This window comes from Oncorhynchus kisutch, linkage group LG9 (assembly GCF_002021735.2).
Source record: "Oncorhynchus kisutch isolate 150728-3 linkage group LG9, Okis_V2, whole genome shotgun sequence".
Lineage (NCBI taxonomy): Eukaryota > Metazoa > Chordata > Actinopteri > Salmoniformes > Salmonidae > Oncorhynchus > Oncorhynchus kisutch.
Window position 1 is genome coordinate 30,267,930 of NC_034182.2, and position 23,209 is coordinate 30,291,138.

General features: G+C 43.9%; 1 protein-coding gene across 3 annotated transcripts in view; it reads right to left on the reverse strand.

Moving 5' to 3' along the window:
• Nucleotides 1–2,174: 2,174 nt before the first annotated feature.
• Nucleotides 2,175–23,209, reverse strand: part of LOC109897035 (inactive ubiquitin carboxyl-terminal hydrolase 53) — a 55,814-nt gene continuing 34,779 nt past the window's right edge. For 2 of the 3 annotated variants that reach the window (XM_020491543.2, XM_020491541.2), the window contains 5 exons: nucleotides 18,292–19,108; nucleotides 15,046–15,113; nucleotides 5,636–5,705; nucleotides 4,645–5,426; nucleotides 2,175–4,423 (listed from right to left, as the gene is read on the reverse strand). In XM_020491543.2, the coding sequence (XP_020347132.1) occupies nucleotides 4,347–4,423; nucleotides 4,645–5,426; nucleotides 5,636–5,705; nucleotides 15,046–15,113; nucleotides 18,292–19,108 (1,814 nt within the window). In that variant the 3' untranslated portion in view covers nucleotides 2,175–4,346. The remainder of the gene's footprint in view (nucleotides 4,424–4,644; nucleotides 5,427–5,635; nucleotides 5,706–15,045; nucleotides 15,114–18,291; nucleotides 19,109–23,209) is intronic. The other variant, XM_020491544.2, reaches the window with a different exon arrangement.

Sequence of the window (23,209 nt, forward strand, 5' to 3'; positions counted from 1 at the left end):
TATTTTAATCTCACTTTGTAATGCAACAAAATGTGAAAAAAAGTTCAAGGGGGTGTAGACTTTCTATAGGCCCGGTTTATGTTCCTCTTCCTCCGGGGCTTACCTTAATCTAGATGTTAGCAGAGCTTCACGTGTCCAAGCCTCCATGGCTAAGCCTCTTGTTCTCCATGTATCACTTAAGTTCATTGCAGCATTTTTTTTCACAATATCAAATCATTTCTGGGTTACAATTAAGTACCTTGCTGTGGTTGTTTTCAATTAAAACGGTTTAAAAAATGTTTTACTAAATAGCTTCTTAGAAAAATGCTACTTTTCAAGCAATCATTTTTGCCAGGACTGTCTGGGAGTGGTCTGAGGGGCCTAATTGGAGTGATGTCACCAAGGGGTCCAAAATCTCCACACTAAAAGTTCATTATCACAATGTGTTATTCCATCATCATAGTGTAGAAATCTAAAACACGGAAAAATCTAGTTTTTCACTGCACTAACTTCACTTAACTCCTTGTATAATTTGACTGTTGCCTTCCCATTTACTCTTCCAGTACATGTAAACTCAGATATTCATTGTAAAGGGTTTAAACACGGTATCCTAGGCTTGTTCAATGAACCTATATACAATTAATGAACATGCACATGTGGAACGGTCGTTAAGACACTAACAGCATACAGACGTTAGGCAATTAAGGTCAAAGTTATGAAAACTTAGGACACTAAAGAGGCCTTTCTACAGACTCTGTAAAACACCAAAAAAAGATGCTCAGGGTCCCTGACCATCTGCGTGAACATGCCTTAGGCATGCTGCAAGGAGGCATGAGGGCTGCAGATGTGGCCAGGGCAATCAATTGCAATGTTCGTACTGTGAGACACCCAAGACAGCGCTGCAGGGAGACAGGACGGACAGCTGATCGTCCTTGCAGTGGCAGACCACGCGTAACAAGACCTGCACAGGATCAGTACATCCGAACATCACACCAGCAGGACAGGTACAAGATGGCAACAACAACAGCCCAAGTTACACCAGGAACGCACAATCCCTCCATCAGTCCTCAGACTGTCCACAATAGGCTGAGAAAGGCTGGACTGAGGGCTTGTAGGCAGGTCCTCACCAGAAATCACCGGAAACAACACCGCCTACGGGCTCAAACCCACCGTCGCTGGACCAGACAGGACTGGCAAAAAGTGCTCTTCACTGACGAGTCCCGGTTTTGCCTCACCAGGGGTGATGGTCGGATTCGAGTTTATCGTCGAAGGAATGAGCGTTACACCGAGGTCTGTACTCTGGAGCGGGATCAATTTGGAGGTGGAGGGTCCATCATGGTCTGGGGCGGTGTGTCACAGCATCATGAGCTTGTCATTGCAGGCAATCTCAACGCTGTGCGTTACAGGGAAGACATCCTCCTCCCTCATGTGGTCCCCTTCCTGCAGGCTCATCCTGACATGACCCTCCAGCATGACAATGCCACCAGTCATACTGTTCGTTCTGTGTGTGATTTCCTGCAAGACAGGAATGTCAGTGTTCTGCCATGGCCAGCGAAGAGCCCGGATCTCAATTTCATTGAGCACGTCTGGGACCTGTTGGCTCGGAGGATGAGGGCTAGGGCCATTCCTCCCAGAAATGTCCAGGAACTTGCAGGTGCCTTGGAAGAGTGGGGTAACATCTCACAGCAAGAACTGGCAAATCTGGTGCAGTCCATGAGGAGATGCACCACTGCAGTACTTAATGCAGCTGGTGGCCACACTAGAAACTGACTCACTTTAGATTGACCCCCCCCCCCCTCCTTTGTTCAGGGACACATTCCATTTCTGTTAGTCACATGTCTGTGGAACTTGTTCAGCTTATGTCTCAGTTGTTGAATCTTATGTTCATACAAATATTTACACGTTAAGTTTGCTGAAAATAAAACCCAGTTGACAGAGAGTACGTTTTTGTTTTGTTTATCTTTGTAGACTTGTTTGATTACATTTACCCTTATCTTTCGTGTTCAGGCATAGTCATAAAATACGTTTGAGATTTAGGGTCAGGTTTGCAGAGATTATATTTACCCCCAAGTAGTCTATCTATAATTATAATTATATAGATATTAATTAATTAATTGGATATTAATTAATTATATATATAATTATGTACATTAATGTTATATGAGAATAACTGGTTTAGAAAACTTGGACATGGCTATGGTTAAATATAATTATTTATTAAACAATTATTAATCAAAAATTAAATTGAATGTTAAAAAAACATCTAGAAAAATTACATATTGTACAAATGACGGCTCCTATTTCAACTTGACATAGAAAACTAGAAAGGCACTGTGCAGTGAAGTCTGCCGAGCAATATATTAAAACATTTACAACAAAAATGACTTTCTTACAGCATCACTAGCTAGAATGGTCCGCCATGAAAAAAAATGACATAGCATGTAGGCAATGTTGTGATAATCGCTGGGTCAAACTAGAACAATTACCTGCAGAAAAGCGTGAATTTTCTACTTCATTTACCTCACTCTTAAAATCCTTACATCCAGTAATCAATCCATTCTTGAGGTTTTTGGTAAATCAAACAGACCTGGGTCAAATTCATATTTCAAATACTTACAAGTTTGAGGTGGGTTGGATTTAGCTTGGAGTTTAGACTTTTGGAACAAATTCAATTGGTTCCATTCTACAGTAACATCTAAATGAATTTGACACGTGTTTGACCCAGGAGACAAACAGAAGCATGGTTTGACAACATGAAAAGTAACGTACCTTTAACACACTGCCCAGTATGTGACAGGAGAAACATTAAAAGAGCGAACAATGAGGCTTATATCTGGAAAGGAGTGTGAGAGGCGATCTGAACTGGGGATAGAAAGCCATACAAAACACAGCAGTGAATTGTCAGGGGTGTATTTGTTAGTGCAAACCATTTAACAAAAATGAGTGTTTCTTATTGAACAAGTTCGGGTTAGTCACTCCCCATTTGATCCATTTGGTTCCTAGTGAATACACCCCTGGGATGGCAGGGTTAAAAAGGCAGCTTAGAACATACGCCAGATACCAATGACTTGAGATGCTTCTCTCCTAACAAGTAGCTGTTTTTATCTCACTATAAAATTATTTGTGGGTCACAATTAAGTACCTTACTGTGATTTGTTTTCAATTAAAATGTTCAAAAATAAATAAATAGCTTCTTAGGAAAGAGCAATTTCTCAAGCAAGAATTTTGATAGGACCTTATGGGAGTGCTGAGTGGGAAACTGAAAACTAGCTGTTATTGGCAGATGTTTGGAACTCTTTTGAACTGGTCAATCAACTCATTTCTTCCTGGTGATGTCAACAGGCAGGTCAAAACTCAGTCTCACCACAACAGGCAGGTCAAAACTCAGTCTCACCACAACAGGCTGACATTTCAGGCAGTCTTTTCAAACAGCTTTTACACAAAAATTGTAAAATAATTTTCACAATTTCACAACCTCTGTGTGGAAATATATACTGTATAAAACACAGGAAAAGCATGTTTGACTGCACTGGGCCTTTAAAACACTCATTCAACCTCGGACTGGAACAGATTCACCCAAGATTAGGTTCCTCTGTGGCCACATAGGGGGACCCTTGGGACTTATTTTAAAGTAGTGCTCCTACAAAAACAATGCATAAGTGCACACAAACTGAATCTCCCTTATTCCATGACTGCATCAACACTGGACATTAAAAGTAAAAAACCTGCTCAAGGCATATTTACCTCACCTTGTTACATTGTTACATAGGCAGAGGTTGCGCAGTCACTGTAGAACAATGAAATGACTGTAATTCGAGAAACAAATACAAGCATTTCATAGATTTTCTGGCTAAAGTGTAAATTGGTTAGAGCTGAGTTATTGTCATTGTTACATGTAGTTTATTTGATCATCTCTGGAGGGGAAAAGTGGTTTCGTGGGAAACATTCTTCAGTGAGCCAACCTGTGAATGACCTTGGAAGTAAGTTCGAGCAGGTCCCTGCATCGACCAAGAACCATCCTAGGTTTGGATCCTCTTTCGTAATTTATTTTTGGCTTTCTACTGTGCAAATCCACAATTACTGCTGCTGCCATCTAGTGGCCACAATCCCAATCACATGAAGACCGGTGTGCAGGCATGGCGTAAGACTCCTGAGACTACTGCTGAACTGAAGAGTACTCTTCAGACTTTTACTGCCTCTGGGAGTTACCAATCTCTTTGGCATTCCAGATTCATGTCTGTCTTCTGATATGACATCTCTACAAGCAAATAAGCATCACCGTAAGAGGATTCAAAAATTGTAGAAGGAGATTACATTTTCTTTAACGGTGGCTTTCGTACCAGGCCCCTTCAACAGTAGAATTTCCATCATAGAAACCCATGTTCATCAAGTCCTTTGGGTGTTACAGGATTCCATTTAGCTATAGTTTTACTGGAGTAGTAACCTGCAAAAGACAGGAACATATATTATTCACCCTTGTAATAGACTTCTAATTAAAGTGTTTATAACATTTATTGATGACCCAGGAAATCTATAGTAGAAAACATGCTTTCATTTTGGTCACATTAAAACCACAAATGGTGACATGGGTATGACCACAAACAACTAGGGCTCCAAGTGTCTTCCACTTTCCGCGGCAAATTATCTACAGAGAGCTCCAGTTACCTGATTCAGGCTGGCTCTTGGGGGGCTCTGTAGGTTGGGAATCTGGGATGGGGAGGCCTCCCTCTCCCAGGTCGCTCTCACCAGACGACATGTGTTGTTCCCCACCTTTAGCGTTCGTCATCATGTGCAGGGCGGGCCTCTGGTGGTATTTTGCCCGGTATGTGTCTGTCATACAATTGTCCACAGAGAAGTAGGTGGTGGGGAGGCCCATAGGTAGAACCATCTCCCCTGTCACCGGGGAGTCTAGGTCGTCCGTGTCGTCCCCTGGCATTGAACTGGGAACCTTCTCCTCTCCGCTCTCACTGTTCGACAGATCGTTCCGGTCCTGGTCCGACGAGCCTGACTTGGAGCTAGCGTCCGATGAGAGCTTGTGCTCGACGGGCGTCTCAATCCACCTGCGGAGGATGGTTTGGGAGAGTATCGGCCCGTTTTTGGCCTCGTTCCTGGCGCTTGTGCAAATGGGCTCCTGGAGCTGGGGAGCGCGGAACCCCGACTGGTCTGTCAACCGGTGGACGTTGGTCTTGGGAGGGAGAAGTGGGGTCAGGATGTGGTAGTGGGGCTGGGGGGAGCGGTCTTTGGTTACCAGGGCCTTGGTCTCTACCTGTTCGGAGAAGGAGCCGGCGAGGTCGTCGTAGCTGTTCCACTCTGAGCTGCTGGTCTTGGGCAGGTATGGGGGGATAGGGCTGACCGGGCTGGGGCTGCCATCGATGTTATCCTCCTGCTCGTCATCCAGACCTTCCGTCCTCTCCAGAATCCCATGCGTATATCGGAAGGCTCTTCTTCTGCCGCAAGGAAAATAGGACATACATCAATATATTTTCAAACTTGAAGGAAAACAGTCTATCCAGAATAAGATGTAATACTTTATCACAAGCATCAATACTGGCACATCAAAATTGGTCAATTGTTTCCATTACTTTTCAGTTATAGTAAAGAATCAAAGAAAGAAACCTTTCACTCTACTGAAACTAGTACAATGACCATGCTTTACCTTTGGGAACTTGGACTCAATTTTAGGAGATGTGAGTCTTGCAGGTCTGGAAACTTTGCTGGGTGTTCATCTGAAATTGATTAATACATTCATTAGATTTGGTAAATTGCCACGAATTTGCTAAAGCATTTGACATAAGGTATGAATGTATTGCTATTGTAAGACTGATTATAGTTGGCATATGTTCCTCTATATCTAGTAAAACATACAAAACAAACAAAAACGCTTAGCCCAAAACACTTAAACACTGCCCTATTCTGAATCAAGTACCAAAAATTACTTCTCTAAATACATTGTCAAACCTTACCCTCACTGACACACACAAACCACTCAAATATTGCTGTGCCTCTGCTTTGATCCCATGTTCGAACAGGGTCACAGAGTTTTCCTGCCTGTCTCTAGCACAGACATGTTATCTAACTGGGGTCATGTTAAAGGCCTAGCCAGGTGCTGGGGGAATAGGTATCAAAGTAGAGCGGCAGCCTGGTAGAGTGCCCCCGGGCCCCCTGTGTACCACTGTCTGACCAGGCATGAGCGAGGCTGAGGGCCCTCAAAGGGAGCCAGAGCTGAAGTACCAAGCCGATGCCCATTTGCTTGCCTTCAGGTTAACAATGCTAATCCCTGCTAACGCAAACTGAGAACTTAAACAAAAATCTAAACGCAACATGTAACAATTTAAAATATTTGAATGAGTTACAGTTCATAAGAAAATCAGTCAATGTAAATAAATTCATTAGGCCCTAATCTATGGATTTGACTTGACTGGGAATGCAGATATGCATCGGTTGTTCACAGATACCTTTAAAACAAAGTAGAGGCGTGGATCAGAAGTCCAGTCAGTATTTGGTGTGACCACCATTTGCCTCATGCAGCGCGACATCTCCTTCGCATAGAGTTGATCAGGCTGTTGATTGTGGCCTGTAGACTGTTGTCCCACTCCTCTTCAATGGCTGTGCGAAGTTGCTGTATATTGGCGAGATCCAGAGCATCCCAAACAGGCTCAACGGGTGACATGTCAGGTGAGTATGCAGGCCATGGAAGAAATGGGACATTTTCAGTTTCCAGGAATTCTATACAGATCCTTGCAACATAGGGCAGTGCATTATCATGCTGAAACATGAGGTGATAGCGATGGATGAATGGCCCAAAACTGTTGTTTTCGTTGTCCGTAGCTTATGCCTGCCAATATCACAACCCCACCATGGGACACTCTGTTCACAACATTGACAATAGCAAACCGCTCTCCCACAAGATGCCATACACACGGTCTGCAATCTGCACGTTACAGTTGAAAGAGGGATTCATCTGTGAATTGCACATATCTCCAGCGTGCTAGTGGCCGTCGAAGGTGAACATTTCCCCACTAAAGTTGGTTACGACGCCGGACTGCGGTCAAGACGCCGGTGAGGAAGACGAGCATGCAGATGAGCTTCCCTGTGACGGTTTCTGACAGTTTGGGCAGAAATTCTTCGGTTGTGCAAACTCAATTTCATCAGCTGACAGACTGGCTGGTCTCAGACGATCCCGATGGTGAAGAAACCGGATGTTGAGGTCCTGTGCTGGCATGGTTACACGTGGTCTGCAGTTGTGAGGCTGGTTGGACGTACTGCCAAATTCTCTAAAATGACATTGGAGGTGGCTTATGGTAGAGAAATGAACATTAAATTCTCTGGCAGCATCTCTGGTGGACATTCCTGCAGTCAGCATGCCAATTGCACGCTCCCTCAACTTGAGACATGTGGCGTGACAAAACTGAACATTATAGTGGCCTTTTATTGTCCCCAGCGCAAGGTGCACCTGTGTAATGATCCTGCTGTTTAATCAGCATCTTGATATGCCACACCTGTCAGGTGGATGGATTATCTTGTCAAAGGAGAAATGCTTGCTAACAGGGATGTAAACAAATATGTGTACAAAATTTGAGAGAAATAATCTTGTGCATATGGAAAATGTCTGGGATCTTTTATTTCAGTTCTAACATGTGACCAACAATTTACATTTATATTTTTGTTCAGTATATAAGCACACTGACAAGGTGGGTGTGTTTGCAGCACTGTGTCGGGCTTTGAACAGCTGACTGGGTTGGAGAGGTGAGCGAGCGGCTTAGGATATCTGTGGCGCGTCAGCACACTCCACTTTCCCCCCTTTTTTTTTTTTTTTTTTTTTTTTTTTGCACTCTCCGCAGGAGCATTACTGTCAAAATCCCTTCTGCTGGCATGCTATGATTACGCTGGGATCGGACTCCAGAGTCCAGGCTCTGTTTTCATTCTTTTTTTTCTCTCCCTCCCCTCCCAACGCTGCGTGTTTTTAAGCCGCTAAAATCCGTGTGGCGATTCTCAATTTGACGCTGTTGATTTGTAATGTGGACAAGCAACCCAAACAATACGAATATGAAAAACAAAGCGAGGATGCAGTTTACAGCCCTCCACTACATTGGGCCATACTGTAGCAAATCCTCTTCTTTACGGTGTTGTGGGCTGTTGCCAAGAGAGAACTTGAGGGACTGGGGAGAGTAGCTGCTGTATAACAAAGAGGTGGCTGCGGTCACTGCTTACAGAGATGCCTCGTCGCACTTTAAAATCACAAAAATGTTTCAGACATCAGCAATCAGACTAGATATTAATCAATGGCTGAATAATCTCTTAAGTGATTAACGGCAGAGTCGGGGTCACTAATAGCATTGTGGTGCACTTTTCCCATAGTGTTACAAATATAACCATTAGAGACCCACAAAGTAATTTAGGTAGGGGCATTAATAAATTCATGTGGTTTTGGTTCATTTCCTAGAAGTTAGGGGCACCACAAGTTCAATTGTATAGTTAAAAAAAACTGTTGCATTAAGTTGCTTGTGCTGGCATAAGAAACAATATGTGTAAGCATGGGTCCTTATTGAATCAAAACCGCTAATATATACTACATTTCCTCACAACGACACTTAATATACCTTTGTTTACTGGATGAATCCAAATGGAGAACATACACTTTGAAAACCAGTTACTCTCTTTGATTGACTATGGCCTCTGGTGTTTTTGTGTACGTCATTCAGTGTTGTGTTCCAGCGGTGAGGGTTTTGAAGGTACCATTTCTGTGGACCTAAATCGCTGATCCCATTTCAGCGAATGGGACTACACAGAGCAGCCGAAAAGGACACCTTCTCATGTGCCGAAAGCCAATCAAATCATCATCTTACTAAATCACAGTAGTGATGTCATTTTGTTTCAAAAGCTCTACCATCATAGCTCAGCATCTTTGTGAGCTAAAGGTTATTTTGCAAATATCAAACGTGTCATCATGAACTCCAACCTCTGTTTTTTTATGATAACACCAGAATGATGACAGCTCTTTGAACGTCTTAAGTAGCTGTGTTGATGCAGCAAAATGAGGCAATGTCAGACGTTTCAATTTTAAGATTGCAGAGCCAAGATTTGTAGACCTCAGGGTTTTCTGCTGATCTGCAGTCCTTCAAAATCCGCAACATCAAACATACTTGCATTCACATTGCAATTCAGTTTCTGGTGCGAATCAATTATGGGAGGAGAAAAAAGTTAACCATGGTAAAAATGTAGAGCTTTCGATAAATCTAAATGTGAACTGATGGTGATCAAAGTGATCAGGGGACAACAAAAACTGCCAAGAGTATTTATTGACATCTAATAAATGGTTCCTGTTCCAGCTTGAAACACCAATAGCACACAGATCAGAGGAATATAACTCAAGGTGGTATGGATGGCAGGGACACAAAAATACAGGATCTCGCAAGCTTTCCACTCTTCGCGTTGCTCAGATTCAGTTTTAAACTCAACTTCTGTACTTCAATACATGAATCAATCCTTTCAACTCCACATTTACTTAGGCAATTTGTTCAAATTCAATTAGGAAATAATGGACCATTTGGCCAATAAGTCATTTTATTTCAAAATCATTACAAATTTCGTACAATATTTGAGATGGTTATTAAAAGGGTTTGAACGGGATCTTAAGCACCTACACGTGTAACATATTGTACAAATTATATTTTGTAACGTATTATACGAATTGCAGGAAAAAAAGAAAAAAAAATCTGAACATATCATATGAAAAGGATGGCGTTGTACACAACTGTGGCTCACGATCACTACTTTCAAAACTACTAGCTGAAATTATACAAAACATTTCTAGCATCACTTTAAACCCCAATCCTGTCCATATTGTCCATAAATCTCATTACTCAACATAATCCATCCACTCTGTATGGTTTATAGGTGTGTTGATGAGACCCTGGTCTGAGAACATTAAACCTAAAAAGGCCTGATATTAATGTGTACTCTGAGGGTGTTAACGAAAAGGTTAACACATAAGTCACTGGCTTGTTAAGTGGTGTCAATGGGCTAGCTAAGCCTGGGAGCGTGGGAGCATTACAACCCAACTCCCAATCCGCCATCCCCTATATATTACACTACCAGGCCCATAAAGCGCTGGTCAGAAGTAGTGTACTATGCAGTGTACAAAACATTAACACCTGCTCTTTCCATGACAGACTGACCAGGTGAAAGCTATGATCCCTTATTGATGTTACCAGTTAAATCAACTTAAAAATCAGTGTAGATGAAGGGGAGGAGACAGGTTAAATATAGATGTATGTGTGTGCCATTCAGAGGATGAATGGGCAAGATAAACGATTTAAGTGCCTTTGAACGGGGTATGGTAGTAGGTGCCAGGCGCACCGGTTTGTGTAAAGAATGGTCCACCAACCAAAGGACATCTAGCCAACTTGACAACTGTGGAAAGCATTGGCGTCAACATGGGCCAGCATTCCTGTGGAACGCTTTCGACACCTTGTAGAGTCCACGCCCCGGCGAAATGAGGCAGTTCTGAGGGCAAAAGTTGGAGGCGCAACTCAATATTAGGAAGGTGTTCCTAATGTTTGGTATACTCAGTGTATATGAAATAGGATGTCATTTGGTACAGGACAGAGAAAAACCCTGCCTGGAAAAGGCTTTATGTTAATCATTTCCATTAATTGAATATAGGTTATTCTATTTACTATGTTCATTCAAATATGTGAGTATTACAAAAGGGAGAGATATGATAGCACACCTGACTGGATGAATGTTTGAAATTAATATGCAAAAGAGGCCTATTAATTCCTTGAGAAAGCAGACATGGCTTGGTTGTGCTTGGTTATCCATTGGGAGTCAAAAGGCACTCTTTCCATCTCAACAGGTGGAAGCAGCAGAGCTAAGACCTGCTCTCAAAGCAAAGTCTTAGACACACACTAATACATGCCACCACAAATGCTTGAGCACAACGACGTTCACTTGTTTGCTCAAAATCTTCCGTATTTCACAGACAAATTAACACCTACATAGCAATAAGTTGTCAGCATTAATGAATAGAGATAGTCTGTGTCTTGGTGACAGAGGTTGGTGCATTGAAAAGGACGGGTAATTATCGACTGCAAAATGTGACTTTCATTGTTAATGAGAGAGGTCCATATTTCGTCTAAGGGGGCATATTCAGGCAGCATTAGGGATGTTGTGCTAACACAATAGCAAAACAACAGTTAGCACTGCAGAGCGCGTGACTATGGTCTCCAGACAAGCGTCTGGGGAACCGCGGGAGCCAATCGGAGTAAATCAAGTGAGGGCATGATTTACTGCTTGGATATGGCTGTTTGAAGCGGCTGGACTTTATCTCCCCCCCAGTGGCCGTGACCTTTCGAAGCCACACACACACACACACACAGAGAACACCTTCTCTAAAGGCATTGCATCCATTTTAGTACGCTGTGGTTAGGCTGGCATACCGGCAACAGGGAATATAGCGCTGTCATTTGGGTGGGCAATATCTGGATGGCTGTTCCAGAAGAGAGACATCCACGTTCTCAACTTTTATTACTGTTGTTTGTAGACGTAACACTGTATATCCAGACAAAACAAAGGTTTGTGGTTTCTAAAAATGGTGTTTACGATTTACATCTTAGATTATTATTTTTTTAATCGTTTTGCCATCTATTCTCCCACCCACACACCCATGTGCTTTTAAAAAGGATTTTAGCCTCTAATGGACCTCTGGAATCTACTCAGACCTATCTGCAGCACAAGCCCAGGCCAGAGTACCACAGCTGAACTCCTGCCAAATTGACTTCAAAACACTGTAGCTTGTCAATACAATTTGCAAATGGCAGGGAGCAGAGGCAACATCCCAGGCACAAATAGAGTGACAACATCGAACACTCAAGTTATCAACAAGCAAAATCAATAGGTAGCTATCGGGATATTATTTTTAATGATAGATTGTATCGACAATATTGTTATATTATTTTTTGCACCAATTGGCTTTACCTGGACCAAAACTCCATTCACTTATTTCCATGACTGATCAAAATGTGTTTCCTCATGGCTCTCTCTTGTCCCTCTGCAGCAGACATAGGGTGAACAATATGTTTGGGACATCGAATCTCAATAAAATCACAGTATCGAATCAAAATACATATCAGCACCTAAGTTTGAGGAGTCCAAATGTACCCCCTTTTTCTCCACAATTTCGTGGTATCCAATTGTTAGTGGCTACTATCTTGTCTCATCGCTACAACTCCCGTATGGGCTCGGGACGAAGGTCGAAAGTCATGTGTCCTCTGATACACAACCCAACCAAGCCGCACTGCTTCTTAACACAGCGCGCATCCAACCCGGAAGCCAGCCGCACCAATGTGTCGGAGGAAACACTGTGTACTCCTGTGGCGGGCCGGGCGCAGTGGTTAGTGTGCATTGTGCCCGGCCCGCCACAGGAGTCGCTGGTGCGCAATGAGACAAGGATATCTCTACCGGCCTAAACCCTCCCTAACCCGGACAACGCTAGGCCAATTGTGCGTCACCCCACGGACCTCCCGGTCGCGGCCGGTTACGACAGAGCCTGGGCGCGAACCCAGAGTCTCTAGTGGCACAGCTGGCACTGCAGTACAGCGCCCTTAACCACTGCGCCACCCGGGAGACCCCTCCAAATTTGAGATTAAGTTCCAACCCCCGTGTCTTAGTGAGACGCAAAATCAGAAATATGACATTTTGTTACAGAAAAATATCACGGAAGCCAAGTGCAAGGCAATGAATCAACATGGTGCCAGAACAATTAAATCAATTGATTCTATTGTAGTCCTACTGTGTGTGCAATAAGATACAAAAAATGTTTAAATCTATTTCATTGGTCACCACTGTTTTCAAAAAAAGAGGGGGGAAGCAGGGGAACAGAAATCACAGCGGTGAAAAATACATCAAGGCTTAAAAGCATTTGTTTCCTTGCCAGGGAGTATTTCCACATGGATTGCTCTGCTCTGCATACAAAGACGCTCAAAGGCTAGCACAGGGCCGACAAAACACTACCCTTTTCCGCTTCAATTAGTCAGCTCACCAAACTTACATAAAACCAACCCACCTTCCCTCTGTAAACATTGGTTGAGACCTCGCATTCACCACATTCGTTGTTATCAAGAAGGGACACAAAAGGAGGGGAGGAGAAAATATTTGGTGCCACAGACAATGGCATTTTATTTATGTGCATGAGGGAATTCCACCTTCTGACAGGCCCGGTCGTGGCATTTTCTGCTCAGCTGGGCACAGCTGGGAGGCCCCCGCAAGCTCGCTCATCATCCCTGCTCTGTAAGGACAAACTCCATGGATTTCAATTCTGAGAATTGGTGACGGGTGTTTAAAGGGCTGCCGTAGATTGGAGCATTACAAAACAATGTTTTTTCTCTGGTGGAATAGATGGGTCAGACAGTGGGAACATGTGATGAAAATCAGAGAGTATATGTAAGGGGTGTCTGAGCTAGGGATGTAACAAATGGAGAAAAATAAACGTTTAAACTGCAATTTTTTTTATACCAGTTTTCGCTTAAAACGGATAGAAAAATGTATAAAAATAAACATGAATTCACAACAGAGCTGCGCTGCTGCCAGCAATGGTCCTCAAATCCTCTCGAGAATCGATTCGGCTAGGAGTCGACTCCTAAGATTCAGTTTCTATTGGAAAAAAATCTCAATGTCTTGTTACATGCCTCGCAAATTCACAGAAGTAGCTACCATACTCTGTGTCCTTTAGGCTGTTGTGTTTTCTGACATTTTCAAATCTGTCGCTAGCTCAGACCGTTATCCCCACCTGCTTCAAGATGTCCACTATCATCCCCGTTCATCTTTCCCTCGATCCTGACTAGCCGAAAAAACATCCTCACAGCATGCTGCCACCAGAATGCTTCACCGTAGGGATGGTGCCAGGTTTCCTCCAGACGTGACGCTTGGCATTCAGGCCAAAGAGTTCAATCTTGTTTCTCATGGTCGGAGAGTCTTTAGGTGCCTTTTGGCAAACTCAAAGCGGGCTGTCATGCACCTTTTACTCGTTTAGACGTTCTCACCCTTAGACTGAGCGGCGAACCACCCTGCGGCTATTCATGTCAGCTAATCTCCCTTTATCCTGTCTGGGGACAAAAAAATTGCTATTATAGCTAGTTGTAAACCTGGCTTTTATTCTGGAAAAAAAATGTGTACTAAAAGATGGTTGATTTTTATCGTCAATCCGACACAGGAATTAGTGATTTGTTCTACTTCTCTTTGAAAGTGGTTGATTAAGTGTTAAAAAATACTTTATATTGATGTTCACCCCTCTCCACACCACTTTTCATGTTCATACATGCATTGTTCAGGGCAGGACACATCATATTACTCTGTGCACTGCACCGAACACAAACTTTCCTCTGGAAAAGGTCAGATCCAGTAAATGAGGAATCGGTCTCACATGTTCTTCCTTACAGAATCTCCACCATTGGGCTATGACCTTAGCACAACTGATGGGACCATAAATCAAGGAAATTACAGAGAGGCGTTTCTTAATATCGCTAGATCTTATACTGCACATTAAACTTATCGGGGGAAATTAAACTTTAGGACCTAATGACAAAGATTATCATTCTCTGATGATAATGACTCCACCAGTCTTCCTTCCCTCCATATCAGACATAGTGGCTGACAGAAAATTATATTTCCTACCATCGGAAAGGTTCAGCTGCCTCTTATACACAACAATCCATTTAGTCTAAATGAGGTCTCATCTAGGTCGGCAAAATATTGACTTGAAATTAGGACAGCTGCCTCGTTTAATAATTTTTGCGTGTTCTTGCTTTGGGCAAAAGTGAGAATTTTGCCAGATGGCTTTTCTGAGAACTAACAAACAAGGACAACATCATTAAAAAGTACCTGAGAAGCAGGTGTACAAAACTAGCAAAACAAATAAGGAGTCGTGTACGTGAAGAGCTGAAAGGCAACTGGCACAAAGCATCATGTGAAGCCCGGACAACTAATGGTGAATTACCAGTGTTTGAAGGGAAAGCGGATCCTAGATCTGTACCTACTGTAGGGGAGACTTTACCCTGTAGTGCTTACCATAGGAGAAAGAGGAGTGCAAGATGTCAGTCTTGGAGTCGTCACCTCTCCTGCGAGGGAAGGGATCCCTGAAATTCACAAATTGGGCAGGGCTGAGTCAAACGCTGACACCACATGACAAAGGCCTTTCTCTCTATGCATGTCCCATTGTATGGCATCTCTCCACATGCAGGTTTTTCCAACCTTTTAAAGAGATTATTTTGGATCTAACCTGCTAGAGTAAACACAGAAATAACACCCCCACCCACCCAGATCCCACTCCACACTACTTTGTTCTGTGAATGATTTATTAATGAGTAATCTGATACTAAATCTACAAAACAGCTTTTTTATTTTAGTCCATGCATGGCTCACATCCATTTCTCTCTCAGTATGATGCATTGGTGAATTCAGGTGACTGAGAAGAGTCAATACTAATTGTGCCCTAACAGGAATGGAGCACTGAATTGAGGGGTGTCAATACAATAGGCTATAAGTGTGGCACTATCACCTCTTGAAATCAACTAGCAATAAAGTGCAGTGATCTACAGACGCATGTAAAGAGATTATCTACGTACATTAAGGCCTTTTAGAGATTTCACTTACAGATTTTGACATGGATTTCTTGGTCAAGTAAAGTACCTACACTGAGTGTACAAAACATTAACACCTGCTCTTTCCATGACAGACTGACCAGGTGAATTCAGGTGAAAGCTATGATCCCTTATTGATGTCACTTGTTAAATATACTTCAAATCACTGTAGATGAAGGGGAGGAGACAGGTTAAAGAATCATTTTTAAGCCTTGAGACATGGATTGTGTATTCGTGCCATTCAGAGGGTGAAGGGGAAATAAAAAATGTTTAAGTGCCTTTGAACGGGGTATGGTAGTAGTTGCCAGGCGCACCGGTTTGTGTCAAGAACTGCAACGCTGCTGGGTTTTTCCACGCTCAACAGTTTGTGTGTATCAAGAATGGCCCACCACCCAAAGGACATCTAGCCAACTTGACAACTGTGAGATGCATTGGAGTCAACATGGGCCAGCATCCCTGTGGAATGCTTGACACCTTGTAGAGTCCATGCCCTGACTAATTGAGGCTGTTCTGAGGGCAAAAGGTGGTGCAACTCAATATTAGGAAAGTGTCTTAATGTTTTTTTTACTCAGTGTATATAGTCATAGTACTGACTCATCGAAAACAAATAATTCACTCATTGAGTAAGGTATTTATATCATATACATAAGGATTAATTAACATATTGTACTATCTTGTTATAATGACTACACTACTGTCAATAGACGCTGGATTGCATAACGCATTTTGGTCAGACTGGTGTTTGCCCATCGATTGACTGTGCCTCTTGGGAAGAAAACAGTCGTCAGCTAGTTGGGATCATTATCGCCTGGCGAGCCGACACTGAAGACTCTAGCACAATAACCTCGGTAGATTCTGCTGTGTGCACATCTGTATAAATATATATATTTTTTTAAGTCTCAGAACGGGTTGTTTGCACCGTCTAATTATTCATAAATGGCAGAGATTTTGAAGTTGAGTCAAATCATAACATGAGTAGTGAAGAGATTATAGCTGAAGGGAGGCAGCGAGTGAATAAAAGGGGTCTCAAAAATATCTGAATAGAACAGAATGAAAAATCTATACAGTGCATTCAGAAAGTATGCAGACCCCTTGACTTTTTACACATTGTTACGTTACAGCCTTATTCTAAAATTGATCAATTTAAAAATCCTCAATCTACACACAATACCCCATAATGACAAAGCAAAGACAGGTTTTTAGAAATGTTTTTTTTTATTATAAAAAAAATATTCAACCACTTGTTGTGAGACTTGAAATTGAGCACAGGTACATCCTTTTTCTATTGATCACCCTTTATGTTTCTACAACTTGATAGGAGTCCACCTATGGTAAATTTGATTGATTGGACATGATTTGGGAAGGCACACACCTGTCTATATAAGGTCCCACATATTGACAGTGCATGTCAGAGCAAAAACCAAGCCATGAAGTCGAAGGAATTGTCTGTAGAGCTCAGACAGGATTGTGTCGAGGCTCAGATCTGGGGGAAGGGAACCAAAACATGTCTGCCGCATTGAATGTCCCCAAGAACACTGTGGCATCTTCCTAGACCTGGCCGCCTGGCCAAACTGAGCAATCGGGGGAGAAGGGCCATGGTCAGGGAGGTGACCAAGAACCCGATGGTCACTGACAGAGCTCCAGAGTTTCTCTGTTGAGATGGGAGAACCTTCCAGAAGGACAACCATCTCTGCAGCACTCTACCAATCAGGCCTTTATGGTAGAGTGGGCAGACGGAAGCGACTCGTCAGTAAAAGGCAAATGACAGCCCACTTGGGGTTTGTCACAAGGCACCTAAAGGACTCTCAGACCATGAGAAAGATTCTCTGGTCTGAAGAAACCAAGATTGGACTCTTTGGCCTGAATGACAAACATCACATCTGTAGGAAACCTGGCACTATCCCTACGGTGAAGCATGGTGGTGGCAGCATCATGCTGTGGGGATGTTTTTCAGCGGCAGGGTCTGGGAGACTAGTCAGGATCGAGGGAAAGATTAACAGAGAAAAGTACATTAAAAAAACCTGCTCCAGAGCGCTCAGTACCTCCTACTGGGGTGACGGTTCACCTTCCAACAGGACAACGATCCGAAGCACACAGCCAAGACAACACAGGAGTGGCTTCGAGACAAATAGCCAAGACAACGCAGGAGCGGCTTTGAGACAAGTCTCTGAATGTCTGTGTGGCCCAGCAAGAGCCTGGACTTGAACCTGATCGAACATCTCTGGAGAGACCTGAAAATAGCTGTGAAGCGACGCTCCCCATCCAACCTAACAGAGCTTGAGAGGATCTGCAGAGGAAAATGGGAGAAACTCCCCCAATACAGGTGTGCCAAGCTTGTAGCGTCATACCCAAGAAGACTTAAGACTGTAATCGATGCCAAAAGTGTTTCAACAAAGTAGAGTAAAAGCTCTGAATACTTATGTAAATGTGATATTTCAATTTGCAAACATTTCTAAAAAACAGTTTTTGCTTTGTCATTATGGGGTATTGTGTATGGATTGATGAGGGGGGAAAAAAACGTATCCATTTTAGAATAAGGCTGTAACAAAATGTGGAAAAAGTCAAGGGGTATGAATACTTTTCCGAATGCACTGTATATTAACTAAATGTCTTAGTGCTTCAAATGATCTTATAAGAGAATCAACAGCAGACAGAAAATAACACTCCTGTTTACCTTGTCAGGTGTACCTCAGGTTTGGGCCTCAGCTCTTTGGACGTAAAATTCTCCACCACGGGCGAGTCCAGGTTGGCCGAGCCGTTGCTAAGCCGGTCGCTGCTCTCGTATCCCGACTCGGTGCGCTGGATCTTCCAGTTGTCGCTGTGCACCTTCAACGTGCTGACCTTTGACCTGTCCTTGCCCTCTGACTCCAGTGAACTGCGGCTGTCGCCCGTCTCGGGCCGCTGCTCATCCTCGTAGATGGTCATCAGGCTCTTGGACTTGTGCTCCTCACGCCCGCCCCATGTGAAGTCCTGGTCCTGTTCCCTGTCTCTTTCGTTTGAGGGTGGTGCCATCTCCTGGCTGGAGGGTCTCCGGTGGGGACTGTGCTGCCGGTGCTCCTGACTCCCTCCACCACTACCGCTTATCACACTATCCACGTTTAGCACCTCGCGCATGGGCTTCCATGGCCGACTTGGCCTGCTGCTGCTACTGCTGCTGGAGCTGGAGTTCCGGCCGCCCTCCCGGCTCCCAGGGCGCTCCCGCGATTCCTGGCTGCTGTCCGTGTCGTAGCCGTTAGAAAGCTGCTCTAGTCTCCGGCTGTAATGGCTGCCACCGGAGCCCTCGCTGCCACTGGGAAGGTCTGGTAGTACCTGGACCCTGGAATGGGAGTGAGGAGGACCCTCGTGAGAGGAGCACCTGCCGCCAAAGTGGGGGGCCCTCTCTGTCCTGGTGGGCCCTTTGCCCTGGCTGGCATACAGGCGCGTATCCAGGTACTGCTTGAAGCCATTCTCCGGCGGGGAGGCGGAGCGCGAGTATCTCTCTGATATTGGATCTGAAGGAAAGAGAAGCAGGATTTTATGAGAATTTATTCAAGTGTAGTGTTTAGGAAGACATGAACACACATTTTGTAAGGACATTGTCCTAGAAGTCTGTCTGCTACTTACAAGGATGTGGTAAGCTTTTTCTACAGATATTGCCCAAGATAATTTATCCCACATGTTAAAAACTGCTGTCCTCTTCATTTGTTGGCTACAATGAGGTAGAAAATCCTCTAGCAAAACCTATTTCGAGCTTCATTGCAAGAAGCTGTTATTCCACATGACAAGATAAATTTGTTCCATGTTTTCTTATATAATACCTCTGTCATTAAAAAGTTGCCAAGGCTTGTCCAAAAAGAGGCAAACAAAACCCACTGAGTCGCATCAATTCACCTGAGGCGAAAGTAGGGTGCGAAGGGAGAGGACCTTAAAATTCTTAGGAAAATAACCTTTTCCGGTTGATGTCGCTAAGAAAGTCTCTTTTTCCACGTGGGAAATGCTGATTCCAACATTGCCCTCGAGCTGGCGTAGTATCCAAACTGCCGCCCTTAATGCCAAATGCCAGTGTAGTGTGACACATTGAAAGTTAGAATTGTTGCACTTGGCAAGGTCATTCCAGGCCAGCGTTTGCTAAGGAAGACCGCAGGGGTATAGTGGAGTATGGGAACAATGAGGTCGTCGTGGTCTGTTGTACGTCTGTAGACAAGAGGAAGGTGTAAATAACGGACGCCGGGATACCGTGTGCATCTCCGTGGCATAGCAGTATGGTTAGCAACCTCACGCTGTGACATCTGTGGAGATATTAATGATGAAAGGTGGCCGTGTGCGTGTGTGTGTGTATACAGTGCCTGTATACATACTCCCTGCTGGCTGTCCATGACTCCTTGAATAGAGGAGTCTGTGGCCTGGAGATGTGTATGACTTTGAGGACATAGTGTTTGTGTGTGTGTGTGTGTGTGTGTACACGAGTGTTTGTATTTCAAGGACACCGAGTCATGCCGGCCACTTTCGAAAAATATAATTAGACTGGACATCTCCACTGGAACAGTACAGGGATATGTTATTCAGGGGGAGGGGTATGCAGTAAGGTGGGCAGTAAGCTTAACTTGCTAAATATATGCCCTATTCATTTCCGTCTAACTTTATTTACTGATAGTCTACTGTTAGTCTTTGTTGAAGAGCTCTAACCGAAGACGCACTAAGGGACAATTACTCAACGTTAGGATGACCGGGTCCAATGGCTCGGGTGGATGGAGCATTGTCCTTCCAACATCAGGGTTGTGGGTTTCGATTCCCACACCTTCTACATATGTCCTGGTCTGGATATACATTTTATAACTGGAAGCGGTCGGGTATAAAAGTGTGTTTAAATCCCCATATTAATATGAATTAATAGCATGACAGGGCGTGTGGTCTAGGATTGAAGCCTGCACTGAGGTCTCAGGTGTGCAGAAAGAGTTATGAGAGGTTACAATCCACAGCGCCTTAGGATGGAACCTCCCCTGAGAGACGGAGTCACTATAGCTAGGGAATCTGCTGACGGGAAGCGCGAGGGTTAAATCACCTCGACCATAACTTGCCCTGTTCACATGGGGTGTGTGAGAGACTCGTGTGATATTTGATGTGTGATTTTGTGCACTTGTGTCTGTCTATGTAAGGGTTTCTGTGAACTGGTCCAGCTGTGTGTATGTGTACACACGTGTGACAAAGACGGTCTAACTATGCGTGTAGCGATGCTAACACGGCATGCGTGTCAGTTAGGATTGGAAGCTAAATGTCAACACAGTTACACTGTGCTAGATGAAAAGAGGGAAACGTGTCCTGGGAACACCAGCTCCAATATCCCAAATGGAGCCCTATTCCGTACATGGTGTACTACCAAAGCCCTGTGGTCAAAAGTATTGCATTATAGAGAGAATAGGGTGCCATTTGCAATGAAGCCAATGTCTCCCATTGACACCAACTCTCCCTATCGGACCTGAACGCCAACTTTCTTGTTTTGCTATGTTTCCAAGTGTGACGGGACGGAAAATCGTTAAAAGATTCCAGGCACCCAAGCTGTTCTCTCTACTTCTGCATGGCAAGCTCTACTGGTGCGTCAAGTCTGACACCAACAGGCTACGGAACAGTTTCTATCCCCAAGCCATTAGACTGCTAAATAGCTAACAAAATAGCTACACGGATTGTCCAAGTTGATCCTTGTATTTTATTTTCCCCACTGTCTCTATGCACACTCATAGGGCCCTACACACACTGACACGCCAACACACACACTCCCTGTTTATCATATATCCTGATGCCTAGTCACCTTACCCCTATACATATCTACCTCCATCACTCCGGTATCCCTGCATATTGTAAATATGGTAGTGGAACTGATTGTGTGTACAGCGTTAAAACTTGAAACTAAAACGATCAAGTACCTTTGAAGAGAGCTAGCCTGGGCACGAGCATTAAAGTAATGCACGAGCATTACTTTAGCTCACCTCCAGCCTCACCATTCATCAAAGCCATGATGCTAGCCTCTGTTAGCCTGGTGCATTCAATCATAATGGGACATGAGCCTGGTGCTAACATAGTGGCTGTGGGGGCTAGTTCAATTTCAGTTCCTATCACCTTGCCCCTATTTCCAACCCGTTTGGTGTTTACAGAAATGTAACGACAGGACAGGTGAGAGAAATACGACAGAGGGTTAGAGACCAAGGAGGAAAGGGGTGAAGTTGCCTCTAGACACTGACCTATGATCAATTTGGCATTTTCCTCCAATGGTTCGGGTTAGGCTTTGGGTATGCTGATCCTTAGATCCGTTCTTATGAACAATTTTAGAGATTGCTTTCACATCGATCTACCTGTAAGTCCCCCACCAACACACACAGCAAGCCACAACACCTTTGAGGGACTACCGTAATTTCCGGACTATAAGCCGCTACTTTATTTCCACGCTTTGAACTTTGCGGTTTATACAATGATGCGGCAAATTTATGGATTTTTCCCGCTTTCACAAGATTCATGCCGCCAAAAAACTGAGCACCGTCACATAATGTGACGTAAATCGAGCGCGCTCAAACTTCCCATCATTCTGATTACGGTAGTAATTTTGTCACCCTCATGGCAAAGACACAGAGAAATGCATATGATGCAGCTTTCAAGTTGAAGGCGATCGATCTGGCTGATGGAAAAGGAAATAGAGCTGCTGCACGGGAGCTTGGCCTTAATGAGTCGATGATAAGACGTTGGAAAGAGCAGCGTGAGGAACTGACTCAGTGCAAAAAGACAACAAAGGCTTTCAGAGGGAAGAAAAGCAGATGGCCCAAAGTATTTGCAGCCACTCGACATCAGTGTAAATCGTACATTTAAGGTGGCGCTCCTTGTTCAGTGGGAGGCTTGGATGACAAGTGGGGAGAAATCCTTCACTAAAACGGGCCGCATGCGAAGAGCAACTTATGGTCAAGTCTGCCAGTGGGTCCTGACAGCGTGGAGCATTGTCAAGAAATCCACTATCATCAACGGGTTTCGAAAGGCTGGACTGCTGCGTGTTGAAGAGGGCAGCAAGAGCTCAGCGGGGTATTTGCCTCTGGATGAAAGTGACGAGAGCGACAATGCAAACGATCCAACATCGGATGAAGCAATTCTGAGGCTATTCAACTCCGACACCGAAGGAGATGGCTTCAGTGGTTTCAGTGCACAGGAGGAGGAAGATGGTGACCAATGACTTTCTTGGTAGGCCACTGTTTAATTTTTGTTACAAGCCGTGTTTCGTTTAAAGGCTGTGTAAAGTTAATTTGTTTCAATGTACCGGTAGGCACCTGCGGCTTATAGACATGTGCGGCTTAGTTATGTACAAAATACATATTTTTTTAATAATTCAGTGGGTGCGGTTTATATCCAGGTGCGCTTAATAGTCCAGCAATTACGGTACTTATGGTTGGATGAGAGAAGGTAGGCTATGTGAGGGTGGTAGTGGGTCTCATGTGGCCATAGATGTTGCCTTATTTCTTTTGCTGGCCTAGATATAAGCGATATGGGTCCAGGGCCAGGAGTTCTATGATCCTACTCTCACATACTCACATACTGTCGTGTGATCACTCAAGACATTTAAATAGCACCTCCAGACA